The following is a 22,515-nucleotide window of genomic DNA, read 5'->3' on the forward strand; positions in this document are numbered from 1 at the left end:
CCTCCCCTTCAACTGGTTTTTCTGAAATAACTAAAGTATGTGACGTGCTCGTTCGAGCAGCCACATCTAAAGTTGGTGTTTCTTCATCATCACTGTGACAAAATAGTGGCAGCATAAAAGCAAGGCAAAATAAAATTCTTCAAATAAAAAAGGAAAAGAGCAAGGAACCTACGAGCTGATGATACTCTCGATGTATGGATCATAAGCTGCTTTTCGAGGTGCAGGAGCAGTTTCTTCGGGTTTCGAGGTCCCGGAATCTTCGGCATTGCTCCTTTTCCTTTTGCTCTTCGGAGAAACAGCAGGAGGAGGAGATTGCGCTGATGTTGTATCTTCAGAGGCAGCATCCTTCTCAGTAGATCCCGCAGATTTTCGAGAATCTGCGGGTTCATTCACAAAAGAGGGGGTCTCCTGGCTGACATCATCGACAACGGCTCTTTCTTCGACCTCTCCATCCTCAGGAAGAGGAGGAAGGGAAGCCATAGTAGGATGATTCTACAAGGAAATAGTGACAAAAGAGAATAAGTGAGATACCACTGCAATAAGATACGAGGAACAGTTCAGAACAAGATAGAACTTCGAGAAGAGAAATTACCTCGGGAAGAGGATTGGAAGCACTGTATGGTTCCACTCGACAGGAGGAGGGAATAGGATCCTTCTTGCCTAGTCGAGAAATTCTTCGAACCAATTTTTCCAAGTCCTTTACAGAAAGATCACTGGAGATTCTGTTGGCGTCATTTTCACCAGAATACGTCCAAAGGGGATTTTTGCGAGCCTGAAGAGGCTGCACTCTAATCCTAAGGAAGTAGGCAGTAATTTGAACACCAGATAGCTCTTTGCCTCGAGTGTTTTGAAGATGACGGATACGAGCCATGAGCGCCTCTGTCGCCTTTTTCTCTTCTTCAGAAGCTTCGGCATCCCAGGAACGGCGACGCTGAATCCTGGCACTTCCGTCAAAAGGAACTATGTTGTGCTCCACAGAATTGGCGCTTTCTTCGTGGATGTAGAGCCACTTTTTGCGCCATCCTTGGACAGAATCAGGAAACTTGACGTCGAAATAATCGACATCAGTCCGAACACAGATAACAACGCCACCTATGTTATAAGTGACGTTGTGGGAGCCATTACGGCGGAGGCAGAAAATGCGCTTCCACAGAGCCCAATTGGGAGGGATTCCGAGGAAGCATTCGCAAAGTGTGATAAAAATAGAAATGTGAAGGATGGAATTGGGAGTCAACTGGTGCAGTTGAATCCCATAAACGAAAAGAAGGCCGCGGAGGAAATCGTGGATTGGGGTTGAAAGGCCGCGGATCAGGTGATCAACAAAACTAACCCGATACTCCATTGGAGGCTTGGGGTAGCTTTCTTCGCTAGGAAAGCGGATGGCGTCCTCCTTCGTCATGAGGCCGAGCCTCTTCAGCGTGTTGATGTCTTGATTGGAGATTTTGGATCTCTCCCACTCAAGATCCTCGGCGGCCATCTTGGATTCCGGTGTGCTGTGGCGAGTCAGACGTGTGCGCGGTGGCATCAACGGCAGTGGGCAGAGCAATGTATGTGCGTACGGAAGATTGGAGAGAGTTGGGCGCAGGGGAAGTTTTGCGAAGAGGAACAGGTAAGCGGCGCAAGCAAGGGGATGAACGGAGGTTGAAGAAGGGTTTATATAAGAATCGGGTGAAGCAGTGTGCCGTTGGATGAAGAAATCGTGTGGTGAGAATGGATCTTCTAGACACAAGGGCAAAACAGTATTTTTATTGAGATAGGCGTTACCGTACGTGCGCCAGGAAAAGCGGAGGACGTGTGTCCCCCACTTGCACGACGTGTCAACATGGTCGAAGCAATGGACCCACAGGGCAGAGAACTCACGATTATTCGAGAAGGATGAAGTAAATTTGATTAAGGGAAGTATGTCGACAAGAAAAATAAAAGAAAAGTGGCGACAGAAAGAATTATTCAATACTTCGGGAGCCTTTGATCAAATACAAGTTTTTGCCCAAATGCTCGGGGGCTACTTCAGAAAAAAGTAAATTTTCGAGTATGACAAATATAGAAATTGCGGGAGCCTACAACCAAGCACAAGTTCTTGGTTGTAGCCTCGGGGGCTACTCCCATCGGGAACGCTGTTCGCGTGCCCGATGAAATTAACAAAAATAGAAAAACAAGAGAGTATATTTCGAGTTATAATTAACTCTACATATACTCCCATCGGGAGAACAATATAAGTCATATATGACTCGATAAAATGTGCCATTCCAACAGCCGGAAAAGCACTCGACAATATATTCTCAGAACGCCGAAGTTGCGATCAATTTCTGAATGCCGCAAATTTGCGAAGGTAAGACCCCAGATCCGTTCTGCTGGGCGTGGCATCGCCAAAGACTGCGCTCTGCTACTTTTATCCGTATCAACAGATACGAAGAAAAATCCTAACGGACGCGTTAGGTACCCGATAAATTTGGCGGGACTCGACGGAATGGTAAGACCTTAAGCGGCACCTGTCGACGTTTACACCAGTATCCCGAGATCATGTCCGGGGACGTGATTTTGAAGTAGGTTTTTGCGGATTGCCACTAGAGCAGTTAACTAGTACCTGATCCGTCAGATGAACTAGCCCCAATTACCAGTATCCCTGTACAATATAGAATTTTATGTGAAGAAATATAAAAGGTTAAAGCTTTCGAGTAAAAATAAACAATGGAGATTTTCCCTGACTCTACGATTCAAGCAAAATCTCGGGGGCTACTGACATAGGCATCCCAAATGGGCCTGCCGAAGATGGTACCCGGGATTTACTGGAAGCCCAATACCCGAAGAATAAGAAGATTCGGGAGCCCAAGATTTACTAAGGAAAGATAGAGTTGTAATAGGAAGTGTTGTTTGTAATCTGGCGGGATGAGTTAGAAACCGTCCCGGACTCTGTAAACTTGTATAGCACGAATCCCTCGGCTTCACCTCATATATAAGGGGGAGTCGAGGGACAAAGAATCAATCGAAACATTGTCTGCAAACCCTAGTTTTCATAGTCGTCGAGTACTTTTCGGCTGAAACCTTCGAGATCTACTTGCCCTCTACTTCTAACTAAACCCTAGCCTACAATCCATAGGCATTGACAAGTTAATCCCTTGTCAGGTAGAGATAACGTCCTTCATGGGAGCCGCTCTTTGAAAGTCTGTTTGACAAGGGGGTTAGAGTGCCCATTACCATTCGCTTGACAACAACAAACACCTCTCAAAACTTTATTTTTTATGCTCTCTTTACGATTTCAAAATCTTAAAAAGCTCTAGCACATGATTTAATCCCTGCTTCCCTCTGCGAAGGGCCTATCTTTTACTTTATGTTGAGTCAGTTTACCTACTTCTTTCTATCTTAGAAGCAAACACTTGTGTCAACTTTGTGTGCATCATTTCTTATATGCTTGCTTATTGCACTCATCATAATACTTTGTGTTGACAATTATCCATGAGATATACATGTTAAAAGTTGAAAGCAATTGCTGAAACTGAAATTTCCCTTTGTGTTGCTTCAAAACCTTTTATTAAGAATCTATTGCTTTATGAGTTAACTCTTATGCAAGACTTTTTGATGCTTGTCTTGAAAGTACTATTCATGAAAAGTTTTTGCTATATGATTCAGTTGTTTAGTCATTACCTATTTGTTAGCAAACTATAGACCATTACTTTGAGTCACTTCATTCATCTCATATGCTTCACAATAGTATTGATCAAGATTATGTTGGTAGCATGTTGCTTCAGAAATTATTCTTGTTATCGTTTACCTACTCGAGGACGAGTAGAACTAAGCTTGGGGATGCTTGATACGTCTCCAACGTATCTATAATTTCTTATGTCCCATGCTAGTTTTATGCCAATAGCTACATGTTTTATATGCACTTTATATCATATTATGGCATTTATTGGACTAACCTATTAACAAGATGCCACAGTGCCAGTTTCTGTTTATTATGTATGTTTATTGCAGAAAAGGCCCAAAAATCAAAGTGCTCGGAAAAATCCAGAAAAATTACAGAAATTCTATTTCGCCAGAAGACCCACGGAGCCAGAAGGGCCAGGCCAGAGGAGGCCCACGGCCTCCTCCCCATCCATTGGTGCGGTCAGGAGGGGGGCGGCGCCGCCCTATGGGGTGGGCCCCTCGGGCACCCCCTCGCGCCGCCCTTTCGCCTATATTAAGCTCCTACCCTGAAAACCCCGAGGAGATCGACGATTTCTCCAGAAGAGTTCCGTAGCTCCGCGGCCACCAAAAACCCTAATTCGGGGGACAGAAGTCTCTGTTTCGGCACCCTGCCGGTACGGGGAATTGCCCCCGGAGCCATCTCCATCGACTCCATCGCCATCTTCATCGTTGTTGTTGTCTCCCATGATGAGGAGGGAGTAGTTCTCCCCCGAGGCTGAGGGCTCTACCGGTAGCTATGTGGTTCATCTCTCTCTCCCATGGTGTGATCTTTATGTGATCATGAGCTTTGTAATCTAGTTGAATATGTAGATGTTACTCTTGTCTATTATGCACTCTAGAGGTTACTTTAATATGAACTCCGGAGTCACTCTCCACGGTGTGATGGTGACAGTGTGCGCATCATGTGTGATTCCTTTATGACGTTGTGGAGCTTGTTTACTCCGGCTTGAGGTGTGCTTTTGCAGCCCTACACAATGAATGGTGTTTGTTATCCAACAAGAGAGTGTTTGAGAGTAGCATTTATTTATTCAATTATGTGATCATTATTGAGAGTGTCCACTAGTGAAAGTATGATCCCTAGGCCTTGTTTCTAAGCACAGAAACACCATTTCCAACAAGTTCTGCTACATGTTCGCTTGCCGCCATTTTTATTTCAGATTGCAATTACTACTTATAATCATCCATATTACTTGTATTTCACTATCTATTCGCCGAACTAGTGCACCTATACATCTGACAAGTGTATTAGGTGTGTTGGGGACACAAGAGACTTCTTGTATCTTAATTGCAGGGTTGCTTGAGAGGGATATCTTTGACCTCTACCTCCCCGAGTTCGATAAACCTTGGGTGATTCACTTAAGGGAAACTTGCTGCTGTTCTACGAACCTCTGCTCTTGGAGGCCCAACATTGTCTAGAGGAATAGAAGCGTGCGTAGACATCACTGCGCAAGAGAAACAGTTTAGTAAAATTCTACAGAGGCAAAGCCGGTACGAAAGAAACCGGTTAGCTCAAACAAACCTTAGCATTGGCTATGGGTAAGCTGGAGCCCGTCGAACACCTCAGTAAGGTCGCGGTGCTCCCATAGCAGCTCCTCAAAGAGTTGCTTGCGTGAGTCCAGCACGTCCTGCAAAGTTAATCATGAGAGATGCCAGTTTTTGGAACAGTTTTGCACTAAGTATTGCATGCTTAACCCGAAACTCGGGGACTATGTATGCTGGTTTTTTCTAACCAGTTTCGCGCTAAGTACTGCGTGCTTAACCCAAAACTCGGGGACTATGAGGATATATATCTACAAGATCTAAGTTCGAAACAATCTGGTATGACGATAAATATTCAAGTTCGAATGAGAAGCTTACCAGCACATTCTTGTCCGCATCGTGCCAGGCGTTGTCAAACTCCTGCACGGCGTGCTTGAGCCGCGCCAGATGCTGCACGGTATTCCCGGGGCCGCGGGGGTCAATCACCACCTTCCCATCCTTGCCAACGCCGAGGGTGGCCTCGGTCATGTCGGAGGTGTTCCATTTGTCGACATACCGTTGGAGCGCGCCCAAGTTGGCCTCGCCGCGATTCAACTCGTCAATCCGGCCCAGTTGTGCTGAGACCTTTGCGCTGGCAGCGATCGCTGCGCGCCCGACATGCAAAGTAAGGGCTTCGAGCCGGTAGGCTGAGCTGCTGCAGCTTGGACTGCGCTAGAGAGCTGCTCTGCGGTAACGTTGGCGACCTTCCAGGAGAACTTCTTGCCGGAAGGGCCAGAGGGAGGCTTGCTGGAGGAGGTCGACGGTGGTGCAGCGGCGCCCTTGGCCGGAGAGGGTGGCTTCGATCGTGGAGAGGGAGAAGTCCTGGCAGGCGAGGTTGTTGGTGCTTCAGTTCTTTTTTCAAGGACGGGCGGAACCAAAGGTTCCGACCACCCGGATTGATCTGAACCGGTGCCCGTGTTGCTGGCGCAGGTATCTTCGAAGCCCAGAGGGGAAGAAGAATCCTCCTCGGCACGATGATATTCTTGCTGGGGACCGCTTTCCCCGAACTTGTTGTACCTCCCCGAGGGGAGGAAGGAGCTTTGCCGGCACCAGAGTGTGCAGGACTTTTGTGAAGAGGATCCTGAGTTTTTGCCGGTATCCTGGGGGGCTTCAGGCCTCATCCCGGGTGTGCTCCGGGTAAGCTCAAGAGGTCTGGAAGGTAAAAGAAAATAGAAGTTAGCCACAGGAGCTGCAAAAAGTAAAAATATAAACCGGAATGGTGCTTTAAGAAAATTTACCCGGAGGAGGTAGGAATGGAGTTATTCTTCTTCGGCGGCCCGAAGCTTAAGATCTGCCGGCGCTTGGGGGCTGACACACCGCTTGAACCGGAATCAGAGGCGGGAGCCTTCCGGACTCGAGAGGCCGGAGGATCCCCGACCTCGGCGTCGAGCGGGGTAACATGCTCCAGCACCTGGCGATCCTGGTCAGCTGAAACCGACATTGAAGAGAAAGCATAAGATGAGAAAAGCAGATCAAATACCTTAAGTATGACGCAATCATCGTTCTCACTGCCGGAATCACCGACCCGAGTTCTTGAAGGGCGAGATGCAGAACTGTTACCCGAACGCGAGGTGTGGGTGGTGCCCATCTCGTGCGTGTTTCCGTCCCTGAAAGGATCCGGGTTCACGTCGTCCTCGTGAGTACGTCGGGGAGCGAAATATTCCGGTTCCTCGGCGCTGATGCGGACAAAGTTCTGCAACACAAGAAACAAACAAGTTAGAGAGCGGTTTTCGGTATTCCGGAAAGAATATTCCGGAAGCCCCAAGATCTTACTTCGGGGGCAGGCGAGCGTCAGCGGCTATGAAGCTGCACGCCCCACTTCCAGTCAATCGACATCTTTGTTTTGCAAATCTGTTTGGTCTTGGAGACCACATAAGATCTGCTGAGCGAGAAGGTTGTGATCCTCGTTGGATTAAACCGCCCAGTCATTTATCACATTTTATGGGCGCGACGCTATAAGGGGAGAACCCAGCGCGAGACAAAGGCGCGCACTATATCATCAGCTGAGAGATCGGTATCCTTCTTCAGCTTCTTGATATACCGGACGATCCGGTTGGTTTCATCGTGATTGTTCTGGGGGTTGTACTGCCAGTTGGTTCTGGCAGGTGCGCCAGGGACGTATGCCGGAAGATTGATAAAATCTACCGGCCCGGAGTTCCTCACATAGAAAAAAGTTTGCTTCCACTTCCGGCAGGACTCTAAGCCGGAGGTCCGGATCCTGGATCGAATTGATCCGGAGGTTGTAAAATTTAGCGAAGGTCTCGGTAGTGGGCCAGAGACCGACAAATCCTTCCATGAAAGAGACAAAGGAAGAGAGGTATAAGATGGCGTTGCCAGGAAGATGGTGAGGTTGGAGTTTGTAGAAGTCAAGGAAGCGTTGGAAGAAGTCCGACGCTGGGAGACCGAAACCGTGCTCAAAATGGGCGGTGAAAACTACCACTTCACCTGGGCGGGGCGCAGGCTCACGCTCGCCGCCAGGAATCCGGCAGAACACCTCTGCCGGTGTCCTCTGGGACCGGTATAACCAGTTAATCTCAGCCCGGCTCACATCGGAGCCCCTCCAAGTGCCGCGCGTGTACGCCGCGTGGTTGGGACCGATACCTTGATTCGGTCCGTCAGCTTGTTTATCCGGCCTGTCGAGCTCCTCCTCCAGCCCGTCGGTTTCTTGATTTACGGCTTCTTCTTCACCCAAAGAGATCTCGGGCTCTTCACTAAACTGGGTGCTACTAGAAAGCTCCATACCGGGTTCTTCGGAAGCCATTTCTCTAAGTTATGGGCGCTACCTAACAACAACTTTCGCAACTCCTACTCGCTTGCGAAGATCTAGAAACAAGAGAAAAAGAAAGGAAACGATATGAATAAATCTACCACAGTGGTGAAGAACACGTAGAACAGAGAGGAAGAAGATTGCAACAGATCAAGATGTACTAACCGTAAATGGGCGGCGAAGGTTCCCCACGGCCGCGCTGCAGAAGTTCATTGTAGGAGTTGTCTCCGGTGGCAAGCGGCGGCGCGGGAGCTCCAGAGGTGGTGTACGTCAGAGAGAAAGAGGGTGGCGCAAGCAAGAAATGGGGAGGGCCTGAGTTGGGTGGTCCAGCCCCCGCGGTCGCGCAGCGAGAGTTCGCCAGAGGGGAGCGTTTCGGCGGCGAGCGGCGGCGCAGAGATTTGAGAGGCAGAGCGCCGGAGGTTGCGAGAATGAGATTGAAGAAGAAGAGAAGGAACCATCGCCCCCTTTTATAGACGAAGGGCTTAACGGGCCGAAAACCTCTCGGCCCGTGCCTCTTCAACTGGTGGGCCACCACGTGGCGCTGAGATACACGCGTTTCTCAAGCGGCCACACGGGAGGCCACATGGATCGTACGCGGCACATTTAATACGCGCAGGAGACGAGGGATTTGACCCCCACTGACACTGCCATACCAGTTACAGTGCGCATGTCACTGACAGGCACGAAAATTGAGATATTCTCGACTTCGCCGAGGAGAACTTAATGACGAAGACCGTCGGAAAGAAGCCGGAAGGGTTTCGAGGAATCCGGTTTGACGGTATGAATCTGATATGACACCGGTTGAGTATAAATGGAAACCGGAATGATTAATCCGGTACGATCGGTTTAGGAACCTGGCATGGTCTGTCGGATAAATCCGCCAGATCACACCAACTTCGGGGACTAATGTCGGGGGATGGCCCCCGGTAGGCCAAGACTATGGCAAATATGCCATGTTTAGTCATTTGTGTACCGGATTATAGATTAATCCGGATCCTGAGATTAAGCTTAACAATGCTAAACCGGTACAATCCGGTATCCCAGGAGGGGTATGCCGGAGTACGGGGAGCAGGAGAGTTTTTGCTACCAAGGCAAAGATACCGGAGCTCGCAGGTAAAGGTACCAGAGATCCGGCGTAGGCTCAACTGTAGCATGTCGGCACTTCGGTCAAAGATTCCTCAAGGACTAATGGACAAGATGAGCGAAGCACTTCAGCTAAAAACGAAGCCCTGACGTCAAAGCAGAGGATGACATTAAAGAAACCGGACGAGGTCACCAGCCTCTGAGTAAAGACATGAGCATTGTCACCAGGGCCAAAGAAGCTTTATAAAGTACCTTAGGTCATCAAAGATGCCATTAGGGTTTCTTCCTTTGTAAGCCACCTCTCCCCTATATAAGGAGAGGAGGTACACCCCTGCGCGGGAGAGATCCGTTCAGTAGCGAATAGGTGAAGGTCTTGTAGCCGTACATCTTCAACCTCTGGCCCTTTGCCAAGTTCATCAATAAAATCTTGAGTTCAATCTCTCTTTTCCTCTTAACCTTACCCTCACGCGGATCCTCAAGCGTACATTCGGCCCCAACTTAAGCCATTCCATGACATCTGCCGTTCCACCACGACGACACGCACACAACCGCGAGCAACCGCCGCCGCCTCGGCGGGTGGAGTGGCGACATCCGCTGCGGATCTTGCCGTCGGCGAGGCCGCACCCCGCGGGTCGAATCCCGGCTGCACTGCATGGTTGCTGCTACAATTGTGGGGAAGAAGATCACATCGCCTCGCAGTGCGAAAATGACACCAAGTGCGTGAGGTGCGGCGGAACGCATCACACTTGAAGGGACTGCAAGCGCCCTCGGCGGGAGCTCCGGGTCATTAATGAGTTTCTTCTCGATAGAAAGCTTATTTCTAATCTGCCACGGCCCAAGATTGGGCCTGAAACAACACCCACAATAAACGTCGCGGTGACCCGACTAAGCTAGACAGAATATGGTGAAATTGGGCAAAATTCACCGATCGCCAATTGCACCCCATCATTTGGGGAAGCACACTCCAAGCGAACTTGGCCGTGGCGAATCACACTTTAGCTGTTGGAGGGGAGCTTATCTAAAGCTAACTCCACAAGAAAATTTTAATTTTTAAGGGCACTGCAACTTTCTAAAGATCTTTACCGAATGCCACCGTCACCCCTTGCCACAGGTTGCCGTACATAGATTTGACGGAGAAACAACCAATCTTCTATTCAGTATTCACTAGCTGTATTGGGAATTTTTGGGGCACAAAGTGGCAAAGAGCACACCTGCTGGCCTGCTGCAGCCAACATTGCTCTTGCTCTGGTCTTGCCTGGGCCGAGCGCCTCTACACCTGGGCAGCCAGAAGCTAGAACTGGGGAGCGACCGCGCTGGCGAGGGGATGGAACCTGCAGGGGAAATCAAAGATGGGGCGAGGAGGCGAGCGAGGCGGCCAACAACGAAATTAGGTCTAGCTTCATTTCCCCTTTCCGTCTAGTCTAGAGAGAGTCGAGAGAGAAGCGGGATAGCCTCGACGCACCCTAGCAGACGTTCTTCGATCTGGAAAAAGGCCAATTGGGCCATGTTCTGAAGCAGTAGACTAGGTGTAGTGAAGAAATTTCAAAGAATTTCACCCTGTTCGTACGCCCATGCTTTGTGCCACGTGCTCTTTCTTGTGCTATATGAAGCTTTTTCCCCAACAGTGCATGACTGCGATGCGTGAAGTTCGACCGTTTGGCATGAGGAGGGCTGTTTAGCATTGGGAAAATTTCTTTTGGTAAACAGAAAATATAAAACTTGTTTTTTAGGGAAAAAATAAAACTTGCTAAATCTAAAAGATCTTATAAATAAAAAGGAAAAACATATTGCTCAATCACTTTTCCTTAAATTTTTGTAAGATAAGACAAGAATTTAATTATTTTTTTCGTATATATTTTATACTTTGTTTTTTTTTTTTTCGAGTTGAGGTTTTGCTACATTGTGCCGATCCGCACATACACGATCATTGCCACGCCGTGTGGTGGGGTGTGCCCTCGTGACGTCCTGGCGTCCTTAGCACTATTTTATACTTTGTTTTGATATAATATACTCGTATAGAAATGTTTCCCTTTTAAATCTATTTATATTTATATAGGACGCATATTGGTGTGAGGAGGATCGAGATCCGTCCGATTGAATCGCACGTGTCAAATCTCTGTTCACCCGCCCCCCCCACGCTCTCAGTCGTCGAAACCCTTGACACCGCCGCCGGCTAACTGCGGCGCTTCCTCGCCGCCACCCCCCTTAGCCTTGCCGCCGTTGTATGCCGGAGAACACCATGCTCTCGGATTAAGGGGAATCCCCGAAATCCTTGTTTCGGTGAATCCGATTACTCGTGCGGCGGAATTCCTTTCGATTTTGTTCTCGGGATGCCTGGTCGCCGTCGGAGTTGTGGTAGCTTAATATTGACGCAGTTTCATATAGCATACTGTTTCCACCTTTCTAGTTTTCAGATTGAAAAAGTAACTATACATGATCCTGGAATGTCACGTCTGGCACTGAATGACTGAAATAAGGTTAACTTGAGTCTCATAGATCATGTATTCGTGTGGCGTTGGTTTTGCAGATTGTAGCTTGCGTTTGATCTAAGAGTGCTTCAATCCTTGTGCGCCATGGCTCCACATTACCAGTCCGCTACGCTGATTGCTTCCCCGTCCTATCCGAACGCCATCGCCTGGTCAAACGAGAACTTGGTGGCTGTTGCCTCTGGTCACATTGTCACCATCCTGGTATGTGCAGTTTCATCAACCTACGGCACTTGCCTGCGGGCATTACCATACTTCAGCTCCTCTATCGGATTGACCATCCATTCATCATGTTTTCAATACAGAATCCAGCAGCACTTGAGGGACCTCGTGAATTTGTCTTGCTTCGTGCTAGCGAACCTTTCCCCATTGGAGTGGTTAAACGAGAAGGTATTGGTCTTCAGGAAAACACACGTGTTGTGCTCTGTTCCTTTCGTTGTATAATAAATGTTAGCATGCTACTCATGAAATTTGACAGACGTAATAAAGCGAAATATAACTTTAATTTTGATATCCTCAATACTAAATGCCTGTGAAAGTTCAAGCTATTTTGTTAGTTCTGAGACACTGGGAAGTTTGAAGTTTTAAATTGGCACACTCAGTGAGATATTTGGCTGAGAAGGTGGAGGGAGGGCCAAGCTCAAAGGACGATGTTGATTAAGATACATTTTTATTTTATTTTGCAAGTATCAATAAAGATTTAGTTTAATCACTGTAATCAGAAGCTTCTTCCCAATATTAACATTGCAGATATTGCTAGTATATGCTATTCTAAATGAATGGAAAAGCCAGAAACATTTCAGACAATAGTTGTTCAACGATTACTAACAATTTAAGTAATCAGCTACTCTATGAGAATTCAAAATTAGCAGCTCTTTGCTTGATCTGAAATGTTCAATTCTCAACATATGCAGATCTCTTTCAACCATGTTTAGTCCCCACTTTCTTAGTGCGTGATACTGAACCATGTGCACGGTCTATTTCATGGTCTCAGCCAGGATTTGCACCTAATTCCGGGTACATATAATTTTAGTGGCATTTAAAGCTAACTTTTTGAAGTAACGTTTGTAGCCTAACTTTTTCTTGTTTATATGAACAATTATTTCAGTTGTTTGCTTGCTGTTTGCACTGCTGATGGTCATGTGAATCTATACCGCCCACCAATTTGGGAATTTTGTGATGAATGGGTTAAGGTAAAGCCTATTCTGTAAATGTTTGTAGGTAATCAAAATATGCATTGAACTTTCATAGTAAAGCAGCTAGAAAGCTAGATCAAATACCCACCAAATTTCTATATTTTTTTTGAAAGGAATACGGTAGGGGAATCCCCTACAGTGTTTTTTTTTTAAATAATAAAAACCCAATTCTGGATCCGTGGGGACTTGACTTGAACCTGGGTGGCTGGGTTGTACATCCTCTTCCCTAACCGAATGAGCTAGGCTCACTTCTTACCAAATTTCTATATTGCCAGGCAAACACAATCTGTAAATAACTAAATATTCCCTGAGGATAAGGAAGTCAAGATGAGCTCACAGTTTAGCAAGCTTGCATTCTATTTATTTATATAGTAGTACTTCCTCTGAGAAAATCTATACCACTACTAGAAACACTAGTTTAGTTTCGATAGTTCTTATCTTGGTCATTACTGCCTTTTTTCTGGACTAGTCACTGGTCACATGCAAGGAACCTGCAAGGTGCAAGCCTAAGAATTGCTCTGTTCACGGATGACCATATGAATTGACGTTAAATAATATGGGACTTGCCCTGTTCACCGTAAGAGGACATATGAACTGATGGCAATTGACGAGGAATGTTTTGGGATCGGTTACAACAATTGATATGCTTCTGGGAATCTGCATGGTCTTTTGCCATGGCATAGTTACGAAGTTCGCAGACTAAGAGCATCTTCACTCGTGCCCCCATGCGGCGTCCGGTGCAGCCGTATTTTGGGCCGTATGGGGGACGGCCAGCTAAAATGTGAGATTGGGGGCCGGTTAACTCCCAGCCACGCTCCCCATAACAAAATTTTCAAATTTTAGATTTGATAAAAAAACTAGCGATTTCATAGATATTTTGGGCGATTTCATACAAAGTTCGGGTAATTTATAAAAATCCCTAAAACTATTGGTGGCCACCGCCGATGCCTAGGCGTCGGTACATCGCCGCTATGTAGTCCTGCTCGTCGTCGTTGGGCTCATGCTTTGGCGGCGCGTAGTAGCTGCAGCCTCGGCTACCGTCCCCGTGTCCAGCTTGATGATCCGGCAGAGGTGGTTTTCCAACGCGGACCACTGTTCGAGGTACTCGTCTGTTTCCTGGAACGAGGCCCGCTCGGCGATCCGCTGGCCCGGAAAATCCGTCGGATCCTCCTCAACCTTCAGCTGGAGCGCCGTCGACCTGTACTCCAGCGGTGACGTCCACTAGCGCGTCTCACGCTTCGGCTGCAGGTGGCCGTGGAGAGGAGAAGGAGCCCACACGCCGCGGATGATGATGCCGCCGCCCCCCGCGACACGTGCCCCATCGACGAGACGCGTCAATGCCTGCAGCCACTGCAGCCACTGCAGGCGCTGAAGACGAGCAGGTGATGAAGGCGAGCAGACGCGAAGGATGTTGAAGCGGCGCGGAAGGCGAGAAGGAAGACGACTGGTCCCTTGCACCCTTCTTCCCGCCAACTTGCGCACATCCGGCGCCCCCGCTAGCCTCCCCGTGGGTTTGTTTCGGCCGGCGGTGCCGGATAAGTTCTTGGGCCGCGCCGGCGCGAAAATGAAATTGGGGGTGTAGCAGATTATGAAGCATCCACCTTTAATGTACGAGTACAACAAAATTGACCTTAGTCGTACTAATACAACAAAAATCAAGTGAGTCGTACTAAAAATTCAGGTTATAATTTTCCTGATAACATTCATGATATATCGCCCGATATGTTGACCTAATCTTGTATGACTTTGGGATGTTGGCTTCACATATTTTGTCCTTGCACGCTAGCATTTGAAATCGGGTTCTTCGGTTGTAATTGGCCTCACCTCTTCATGAAACTTGGATTTTCAATGTGGACTACTCACCTCTAAATAGTGAGTAGTACACACGAAGATTCTGCATGGTGCCCCGTTCTTCTATCCTTGGTCTCCGTAGTACACACGAAGATTCTGCTCTTCATTTGGTTTTGGCCAACTTCTAGCATGTGGCAATTTTGGTACAACGAGTGGTATAGACCCAACAATTAGAGGTTTCTGTTGTTGTCCATGAGGAGAGCTGCTTGCAGTGATGCTACTTGCACTCTCCCCCTCTTGACCAGCAATATTTAGTGGCTGGTCAAGCCCTTTAAATATAGCACTCAAATATGTTTTTTCACTTCCCTCTAGCTTGAACTAGATTGTCCTTAACCTTTATCCATGGCTGACATATTTTCTCTAGCACTCACTTGATAGTTGGAATACCCTACATTCCTGCCTCTAACTCCCATGAAAATTTCCTTGGCCATACCCCCTTACATGGTCGTGTCTTGGAGCTAGATAATTATGACTTTGATGCCCTTTTTCCCACATTGTGGCAATCACATGTCTCCTGCCTATTTGACACATAAGCTGGTTTATGTACTGCCTCCATTTTCTTCATTTGTTTCAGCCTAGTTACTTCTTGTGCCATGGCTGCAATGGCCTCTTCTGGTGTAGACAATGGAGGAAGATGCATTAGCGCAGCCCTCAAATGCAAGATTCAGCCACTTCAAAAATTTCATCACCCTTCTGTCCTCAATCCACTTCTTCATTGCTTCCACACATTCAGAATGAGGCAACACCAAGGGGGCAAGGTGATCCAGGTCTTCCCATGCACGTCTCAACTCTCCTACATTTGTCATCACTGATTTTTCACCTTGAGTTAAATTGTGTATTGTGTCTTCAATTTGAGAGACCAGCATGGCATTTTTCTTGACCGACTACATTTTTGATGGGGCATTCCATATCTCTATTGATGTGGAGAGCGCTTCCACGCTGCAACAGTGCAACAACAAGTGTCAAAGAATTCAGCAGCCAAGTGAGAACTATTGAATCTGTAGCATTCCATCTCTTCCACTCCCGCTCCTCCTTGTCTTTAGGCTCAAGAACCTTTCCTAACACGTACTCTTCCATCGACTTGTCCTCAGAATCAACGTCCCCTTCCAAACCCATCCAGCTTGATCTCATTTGGCATGAGATCAAGCTTATATTGCATCTCCCCATGTGGGTCTGGCTGCCTGCCTTCCCCATAAGTAGCAGAAGATGCCCCATTTGCTGTCTTGGCAGCCAACAAGTTGGCCAGATTGTCAAGCACCTTGGCCCGGCCAGATCCTTCGCCATCTCCAATCACAACAACACAACTTAACCACAAGCACAACTTCTTTCAACCTCCTTTGGATCTGCTGCCACATGCAGGAGATCCCACACTAACCCATGCTTGCCCCTCAAAGATGCAACAACAGGAGCACCATCATCGTCGCCCTGGTTGTCGCCGACACTGCCACCACTGCCGCTGGCTCTGCTACCATGTAGAAGAGGAAGGGTGTTTGACCTTGAGGCAGCCAGCAGCTGTTGTGTTCTTTCTTAGGGTTTCTCACAGACCAACCTTAGCTTATATACTATCCCATGTCACTTGGGTTAATGGGCCACATGGGCCAAAATAGGTAGACAAACTGCTAGATAGGATGCAGCCCATATGATGTCCAACACTTCTTTACCACTCTAAAACCTCATATATCATATGAACAACATAGGCATGCATGCTATAACTGTTAGCAAAGAAGTAAACAAATGCTTCACTAATAATTTTAAGATTAAGGTTATAACCCATTGGGTTTTTGGAAGTCCAACTGGTATTATACGACACCACCTAAAGCTATTATTGTTCCAGCTAGGACGTGCTGCTTGGAGAGCAAGTTTAATGTGGAATGAAATCCTTTGGAGTTTTAACAAATATTTGTTGACTAGATATTTTTCCACACATCTGATTAGAGAATGAGTTTAACTCTGGATGTATTGTAAATTTTTTGGCATCTTGGTCGAATAGGTAGAGAACAAAGTAGACAGAACAATGATATATGGTTGTCATCTGAGACTAATGTGAGTTACAGAATAGAGTAGATTGAGAGTAGACAGGCCTAGAGCTTTGAAACCATTTTTCCTATAAAACAACAATGACATTAACCATAATGAAAAAAATACTCACGCATCATATATAACTATTTTAAAATTGATATGCTTCTTGGAATCTGCATGGTCATTGACATGCCATAGTTACAAAATTCACGAACTATTTCCTTTTTATCTGTGTCATCGACATATGCGTAGCAGATGTTTGGTCATTGGCTCCGCTGGGTGACCATGATACTTGAATTTGACGTGTGATTAGTATAACAACATCAAAGCCTTTTTTCCAAGCAAGTTGGGGTAGGCTAGATATGAAACCTAACGGAAACATAAGGAAACCAAAACAAGGAAAGAGAAAAAAGAACAATTGAACTAAGATTTTGGCACATGGATCGCTGATTTCCAAACGGTCCTATCAAAGAGACAAATCTATTGGGACATTCCAGTCCCTTGAGAGTCTTTTTATCACCTCCACCCATGTTAACTTTGGTCGTCCTCGGCCCCTCCTTGTATTTCCCGTACTCCTTAGAATTCCACTCTTGGATATGACCAAACCACCTTAGTCGGTGTTGAATTAGCTCCTTGTCGATCGGTGCCACCCCTAGCCTATCACGGATTACCTCGTTCCTAATCCGTTCCTTTCTTGTATGGCCACATCCACCGTAGCATGCACATCTCCGGAACACTCATTTGTTGCATGTGTTGTCTTTTAGCGGGCCAACATTCCGCTTCGTATAGCATCGCCGGTCTAATTGCTGTCCTATAGAACTTACCTTTTAGCTTTTATGGGCCATTCTTGTCAAATAGGATGCCAGATGCTTGTCGCCACTTCATCCATCTTGCCTTGATCCTGTGACAAACATCTTCATTGATATCACCATTGCTTTGTAGCATTGACCCCAAGCATCGAAAGGTGTCCCTCTTAGGCACTATTTGTCCTTCTAAACTAACATCTCCGTCTTCACACGTAACACCGCTAAAGTCGCATTGCAAGTACTCGGTCTTGATCCTACTAATTCTAAACCCCTTCGATTTTGAAGTCTGCGTCCATAGCTTTAACTTCATATTTACGCCAACCCTGGTTTTATCCACTAGCACCACATCATCAACAAAGAGCATACACCAAGGAATATCTCCTTGTATATCTTTGTCACCTCATCCATCACTAAGGAAAACATGTATGGGCTCAAGGATAACCCTTGATGTAGTCCTACCGTGATTGGGAAGGTATTAGTCTCACTATCACCTGCGTAAACACTTGTCACAACATTATCATACATATGTCTTATGAGGGTTATGCACTTTGTTGGAACTTTGTGTTTCTCTGGCGCCCACCACATGACTGTCCTTGATATCTTGTCATATTCCTTCTCCAAGTCTACGAAGACCATATGTAGGTCCTTCTGCTCCTATACCTCTCCATAAGTTGGCAAAGTAAAAAAATCGCCTCTGTAGTCGATGTCGATCACTCGGGCATAAAACTGAATTGGTTGTTAGTTAGATTCTTTACTCCTCAAGTGATGCTCAATGACTCTCCCAAAGTTTCATAGTATGTCTCATAAGCTTAATTCCTCGGTAATTAGTACAACTCTAAATATCTCCTTATTCTTGAAGATATGTATTAATATGCTTTTTCTCCACTCTTCGGGCATCTTGTTTGACTGAAAAATGTGATTGAATATCTTAGTTAGCCATACTATTGCCACGTCTCCAAGGCTTCTCCACACTTCAATTGGAACATCATCAGGACCAAGGGCCTTTCATCCTTTCATCCTTTTAAGGGCATCCTTAACCTCAAGCTGTCGCACGAAACGATTGTTAGTGTCATCCAACTTAGGCATATTGATCCCATTCCCATCATTGAATAACCCATCAAAGTACCCCTCCATCTGTTCTTGATCTCTTTATCTTTCAATGGAAGTTGATTAGCCTCATCCTTGATGCATTTAACTTGGTTGAGGTCCCTCGTCTTCCTCTCACGAATTTTCACCATCTTCTAGATATCCTTCTCGCCTTCCTTTGTGCCTAGTCTGCCATATAGCTCATCATAGATCTGCCCCTTGCTTCACTCACGGCTCGCCTTGCATTCTTCTTCGCCTCTTTGTACTTCACCATGTTGTTTGTGCTTCTATTGTGGTGCCAACTCTTGTAGCACTCCTCCTTGATAGCCTTTTGGGCATCCACATTCCACCACCATGTGTCCTTAGCTTCATGCTTGTTACCCTTTGTCACTTCAAGCACCTCCCTAGCTACCTTCCGAATGCAAGTTGCCATCTTCACCTACATGCTATCTGCACCATCCTCTTCGTCCCATGGTCCTTCCGTGATCATCTTCTCCCTTAAGGTCTGTTGCACTTCACCTTTGAGCTTCCTCCACTTTGTTCTGGTGATTTTGGTGCCTTTGTCCCACGTCACACGAGCGTGGAAGCGAAAGTCGGCCACCACAAGCTTATGTTGCGCCACAACACACCCAGGGGTCACCTTACAATCCAAGCAAGCCCTCCTATCCATTCTTCTAGGAAGGACAAAGTCAATCTGGCTAGAGTGTTGGGCACTGCTAAAGGTGAAGTGAGATTGCCTCTTCCTAAAGAAGGTGTTAGCTAACAATAGGCCGGCAAGCGCAAATTCTAGGATGTCTTTACCCTCTTGGTTTCTATCGCCATGCCATACCTGAAGCCTCCATGCACACCCTCAAACCATATGTTAGTTGTACCCACATGGCCATTGAGATCTCCAGTGAAAAGCTTCTCGTTTGTTGGTACACTTCCAACGACGTGTGATTAGTACTCCTTTATTATGATATTGCCTATATCTTCGCATTGTTTGTTCATCATAGTGTGGATTTCATTTTACGGCGTTTAGATCTGATTTGTGATTTCTGCCTAATAGATTTTACACCCTCATGCAAATTAGTAGTTAGAATGCATTTGTTCTGACACTGATTAATATGCAACTTGGTCCTGTTATCTTGAACGATATACCCATGTAAAAGGGTGTGATAGCTCGTGTCCTATTCAGTTCTCCGTGAATTTTAGCATGATTCATTGATTAAAAAAGTATCGAGGTAGAATGCACTTAGATTAATCAACAAACAGAATCTGTTGTTAAACAATCAATAATGTTTAACTATTATTCTCCATATTGTGTTGGCTCATGTAATTAATGTATTGCATACCCATCTTCATGCATGAGCCAGTGCAACACTAATAATTACTATTATTGATAGTTAAAATATTGCTTATTTTTACTGATTATTAATCTAACATAATTTCTTCACCATTCATTCTTATTTCTGTAGAAATTCACGGAACACTGGATTGTACACAAGCTATGACACCCACTTACAAAGTATTTTGTCCAGGATAAGAGAAGTAGGTAGCATATGAAAATCAATATAACAATAATAGAGAATTATAGGTACTACCTTGGAGTCGGGTGTCGAATCCTTTCGATAGGAATTAGCTGTCATTTTGTATGAATGTGGTCTGAAGGATATAGAGGTAATCCGTAAGAACAATGAACCAGACGATAGTGGAGATAGAGGCAATGTCATAATGCACGTCAACCAAAGTATCAAGGTCACCTGAAAGGGACTCAAGGCCTATGTGTCAAAGACACTGATAAATAATAAAGAGTTAGTCCCTCCGTCCACGAATAAGTGTACATCTAGGTTTTGTGTTTAGTCAAACTTTTTAAACCAAATATATAGGAAAAAGTAGTAGCATTTATGACACTAATTTAGTATCCCGAGATTCGTTTTGAAATGTAGTTTCAAATTATACCAAAAGCTCATTATATATGTTTCTACTTTTTTTTCTACGGTTGGTCAAAACTTAAAATGTTTGACTTAGTACAAAAGCTAGAAGTACACTTATTTGTGGATGGAGGGAGTAGTCCACAAATTTCACAACTATATCATGTTAGTTTGGTCACAAGAGTAAGTCAATTTGAAGATAATGATGTAGGATTCATGAATTTTTATTTCATTATGGTTAACTCGTTGGTTTATTTCATTGGAAATAATGGGTTTGGAGCTCCAAGCCTTAACCAATAAGTTTCAATCTCAAACAGCTACAACACAAACACTAGAGAATCAAACTATGGACCTTAATTGCTTCAACGTGACCACAAAAAATGGTTTAGACTTTAGAGATACTCCATGGACCTCAGGTTTTCCGTAAATTCTTACAGTCACATATAATTTCTTTTTTGCTTTCATCTTAGACGACGACGACATATCACTGATTTCATAGTTCTAATAATCTTTTGTTGCATCTCATACAATGCTGAACAATTCCGTGAGAGACCTAAAGTTTCTCTTATACTCATTGATATACAGTGGCACATCCTCGCACAATTGTTCGAGTGCTGGACTGAGATGGGCTTCGATGTCTCAACATGCAAGTTGGTTCCCATGTCTGTTTAAGCCTAATTCTATTGCAATGTTGTTCTGTTTGCTTCTACCTCGCTTCTACCTTCTCTACGTGATCAACCAAGATGTCAAAACATTCACTTTACTTGAACCCGCTCTCTTATTGGATTTGTGGAAGAAAAAACAGTTCAAAACTATTTTTGAAAACTAGAGAGAGGATTTCATTACACCCTAACCTTGCTCAACTTAGCGACATGTCCTAGGTAGAACGATGTTTTTTTGCTGGCATCGTATAATATCAGTTTGACTTCCAAGAAATCTAAAGAGGTTACAACCATAACATTGCGATAATTTATCAGTCTTACATCTACTCCCTTTTTAACAATGCATACTTCTCTAAGATTTTTTTGTATATTATATATGTGGTTTGGTAATTGGCAAAGCAGCAGGACCATGTGTCATGAGAACTAACCTACACTGAACATTGGTTAATGGACATATGAAACCAGGTGCCAGCTGCTGACATAAAAAGTCAACGCATGTGAAGCAAACATACCCATAATTTTACGAGATATGGCCAAAACATCGGGGGAGAACATTGTTTAGATATATGTTGAACGTTATCATGAACATTATGTTGATTCATGATGATAAATATTCACCAGAATTTTGACTATGATCCACTTGCTTATAATTATATTAGTATATATAATATTAGAGAATTGTGTTTGCTTATAGCACCTAATAGAGGCCGGCCACCTTCATGTTCTTGCAGTCCAGGACCTGTTGAGGGCAGCAAGCCAGAAGAAAACCTTGAGCTTCCGTGGTGCCTAGGAACTCCAGGTAAGCTTCCCAGCTCTGTATCTGGATCTGGTAGAACCCTCAAAGGAAGCTCTTTAGGAAGGTTGAGCCGTGCGGTTGCCGTTCTGTGTCCAAAGCCAAATGATACGATCAGCTTGTTCATTGAATTGGACATGGGACACGATGCACGAGAGCTGCAGCAGCCAGTTGAGCTCATTCAAGGTAAGCAACCCACATATGTCGAGGACCCAAGAATGGTTATGTACAGCCGTGGCCAGAATCCTCTGTTTCCTGAGTCGCTTAGGCACATGTGCATATATCTCTGACGCAATCTCGCAAGCGGCTTGGTCATCAAGGCATCCGTCTTCCCAGAAGAGGAAATTTGTGTGGCTCCCGACATACATGAAGGTGGAGGCGAAGAACATGTACTTCTCAGTCAATAAGAAAACACAATTATCTAATATTATAAACAAATACAACCAAATTAAGCTCCCCTTCCGCACACCTTGCCTCGGCGAGCTCCTAGTCGACTTGTGGCTTTCTGCCATGGCCCGCACACCAAAGGACCTTCGCAAAGGCGAGGCCTCAATGGTTCTTCTCACCTCGTGGATGCTGTGGAAGAACCACAACAACTGCACCTTTAATGGTGCCCATGCTCGTGCTGCTACGCTACTCGGGCTGATCAAG

At 45.6% G+C, this 22,515-nt stretch overlaps 1 protein-coding gene across 3 annotated transcripts in view; it reads left to right on the forward strand.

Moving 5' to 3' along the window:
• Positions 1 to 11,146: 11,146 nt before the first annotated feature.
• Positions 11,147 to 22,515, forward strand: part of LOC127343509 (uncharacterized) — a 30,051-nt gene continuing 18,682 nt past the window's right edge. For 2 of the 3 annotated variants that reach the window (XM_051369637.2, XM_071828358.1), the window contains exons 1-5: positions 11,147 to 11,332; positions 11,580 to 11,742; positions 11,844 to 11,928; positions 12,453 to 12,555; positions 12,647 to 12,731. In XM_051369637.2, the coding sequence (XP_051225597.1) occupies positions 11,626 to 11,742; positions 11,844 to 11,928; positions 12,453 to 12,555; positions 12,647 to 12,731 (390 nt within the window). In that variant the 5' untranslated portion in view covers positions 11,147 to 11,332; positions 11,580 to 11,625. Of the gene's footprint in view, positions 11,333 to 11,579; positions 11,743 to 11,843; positions 11,929 to 12,452; positions 12,556 to 12,646; positions 12,732 to 21,904; positions 22,051 to 22,515 lie in introns of those variants that run through there. The other variant, XM_051369638.2, reaches the window with a different exon arrangement.

Source organism: Lolium perenne, chromosome 3 (assembly GCF_019359855.2).
Source record: "Lolium perenne isolate Kyuss_39 chromosome 3, Kyuss_2.0, whole genome shotgun sequence".
Lineage (NCBI taxonomy): Eukaryota > Viridiplantae > Streptophyta > Magnoliopsida > Poales > Poaceae > Lolium > Lolium perenne.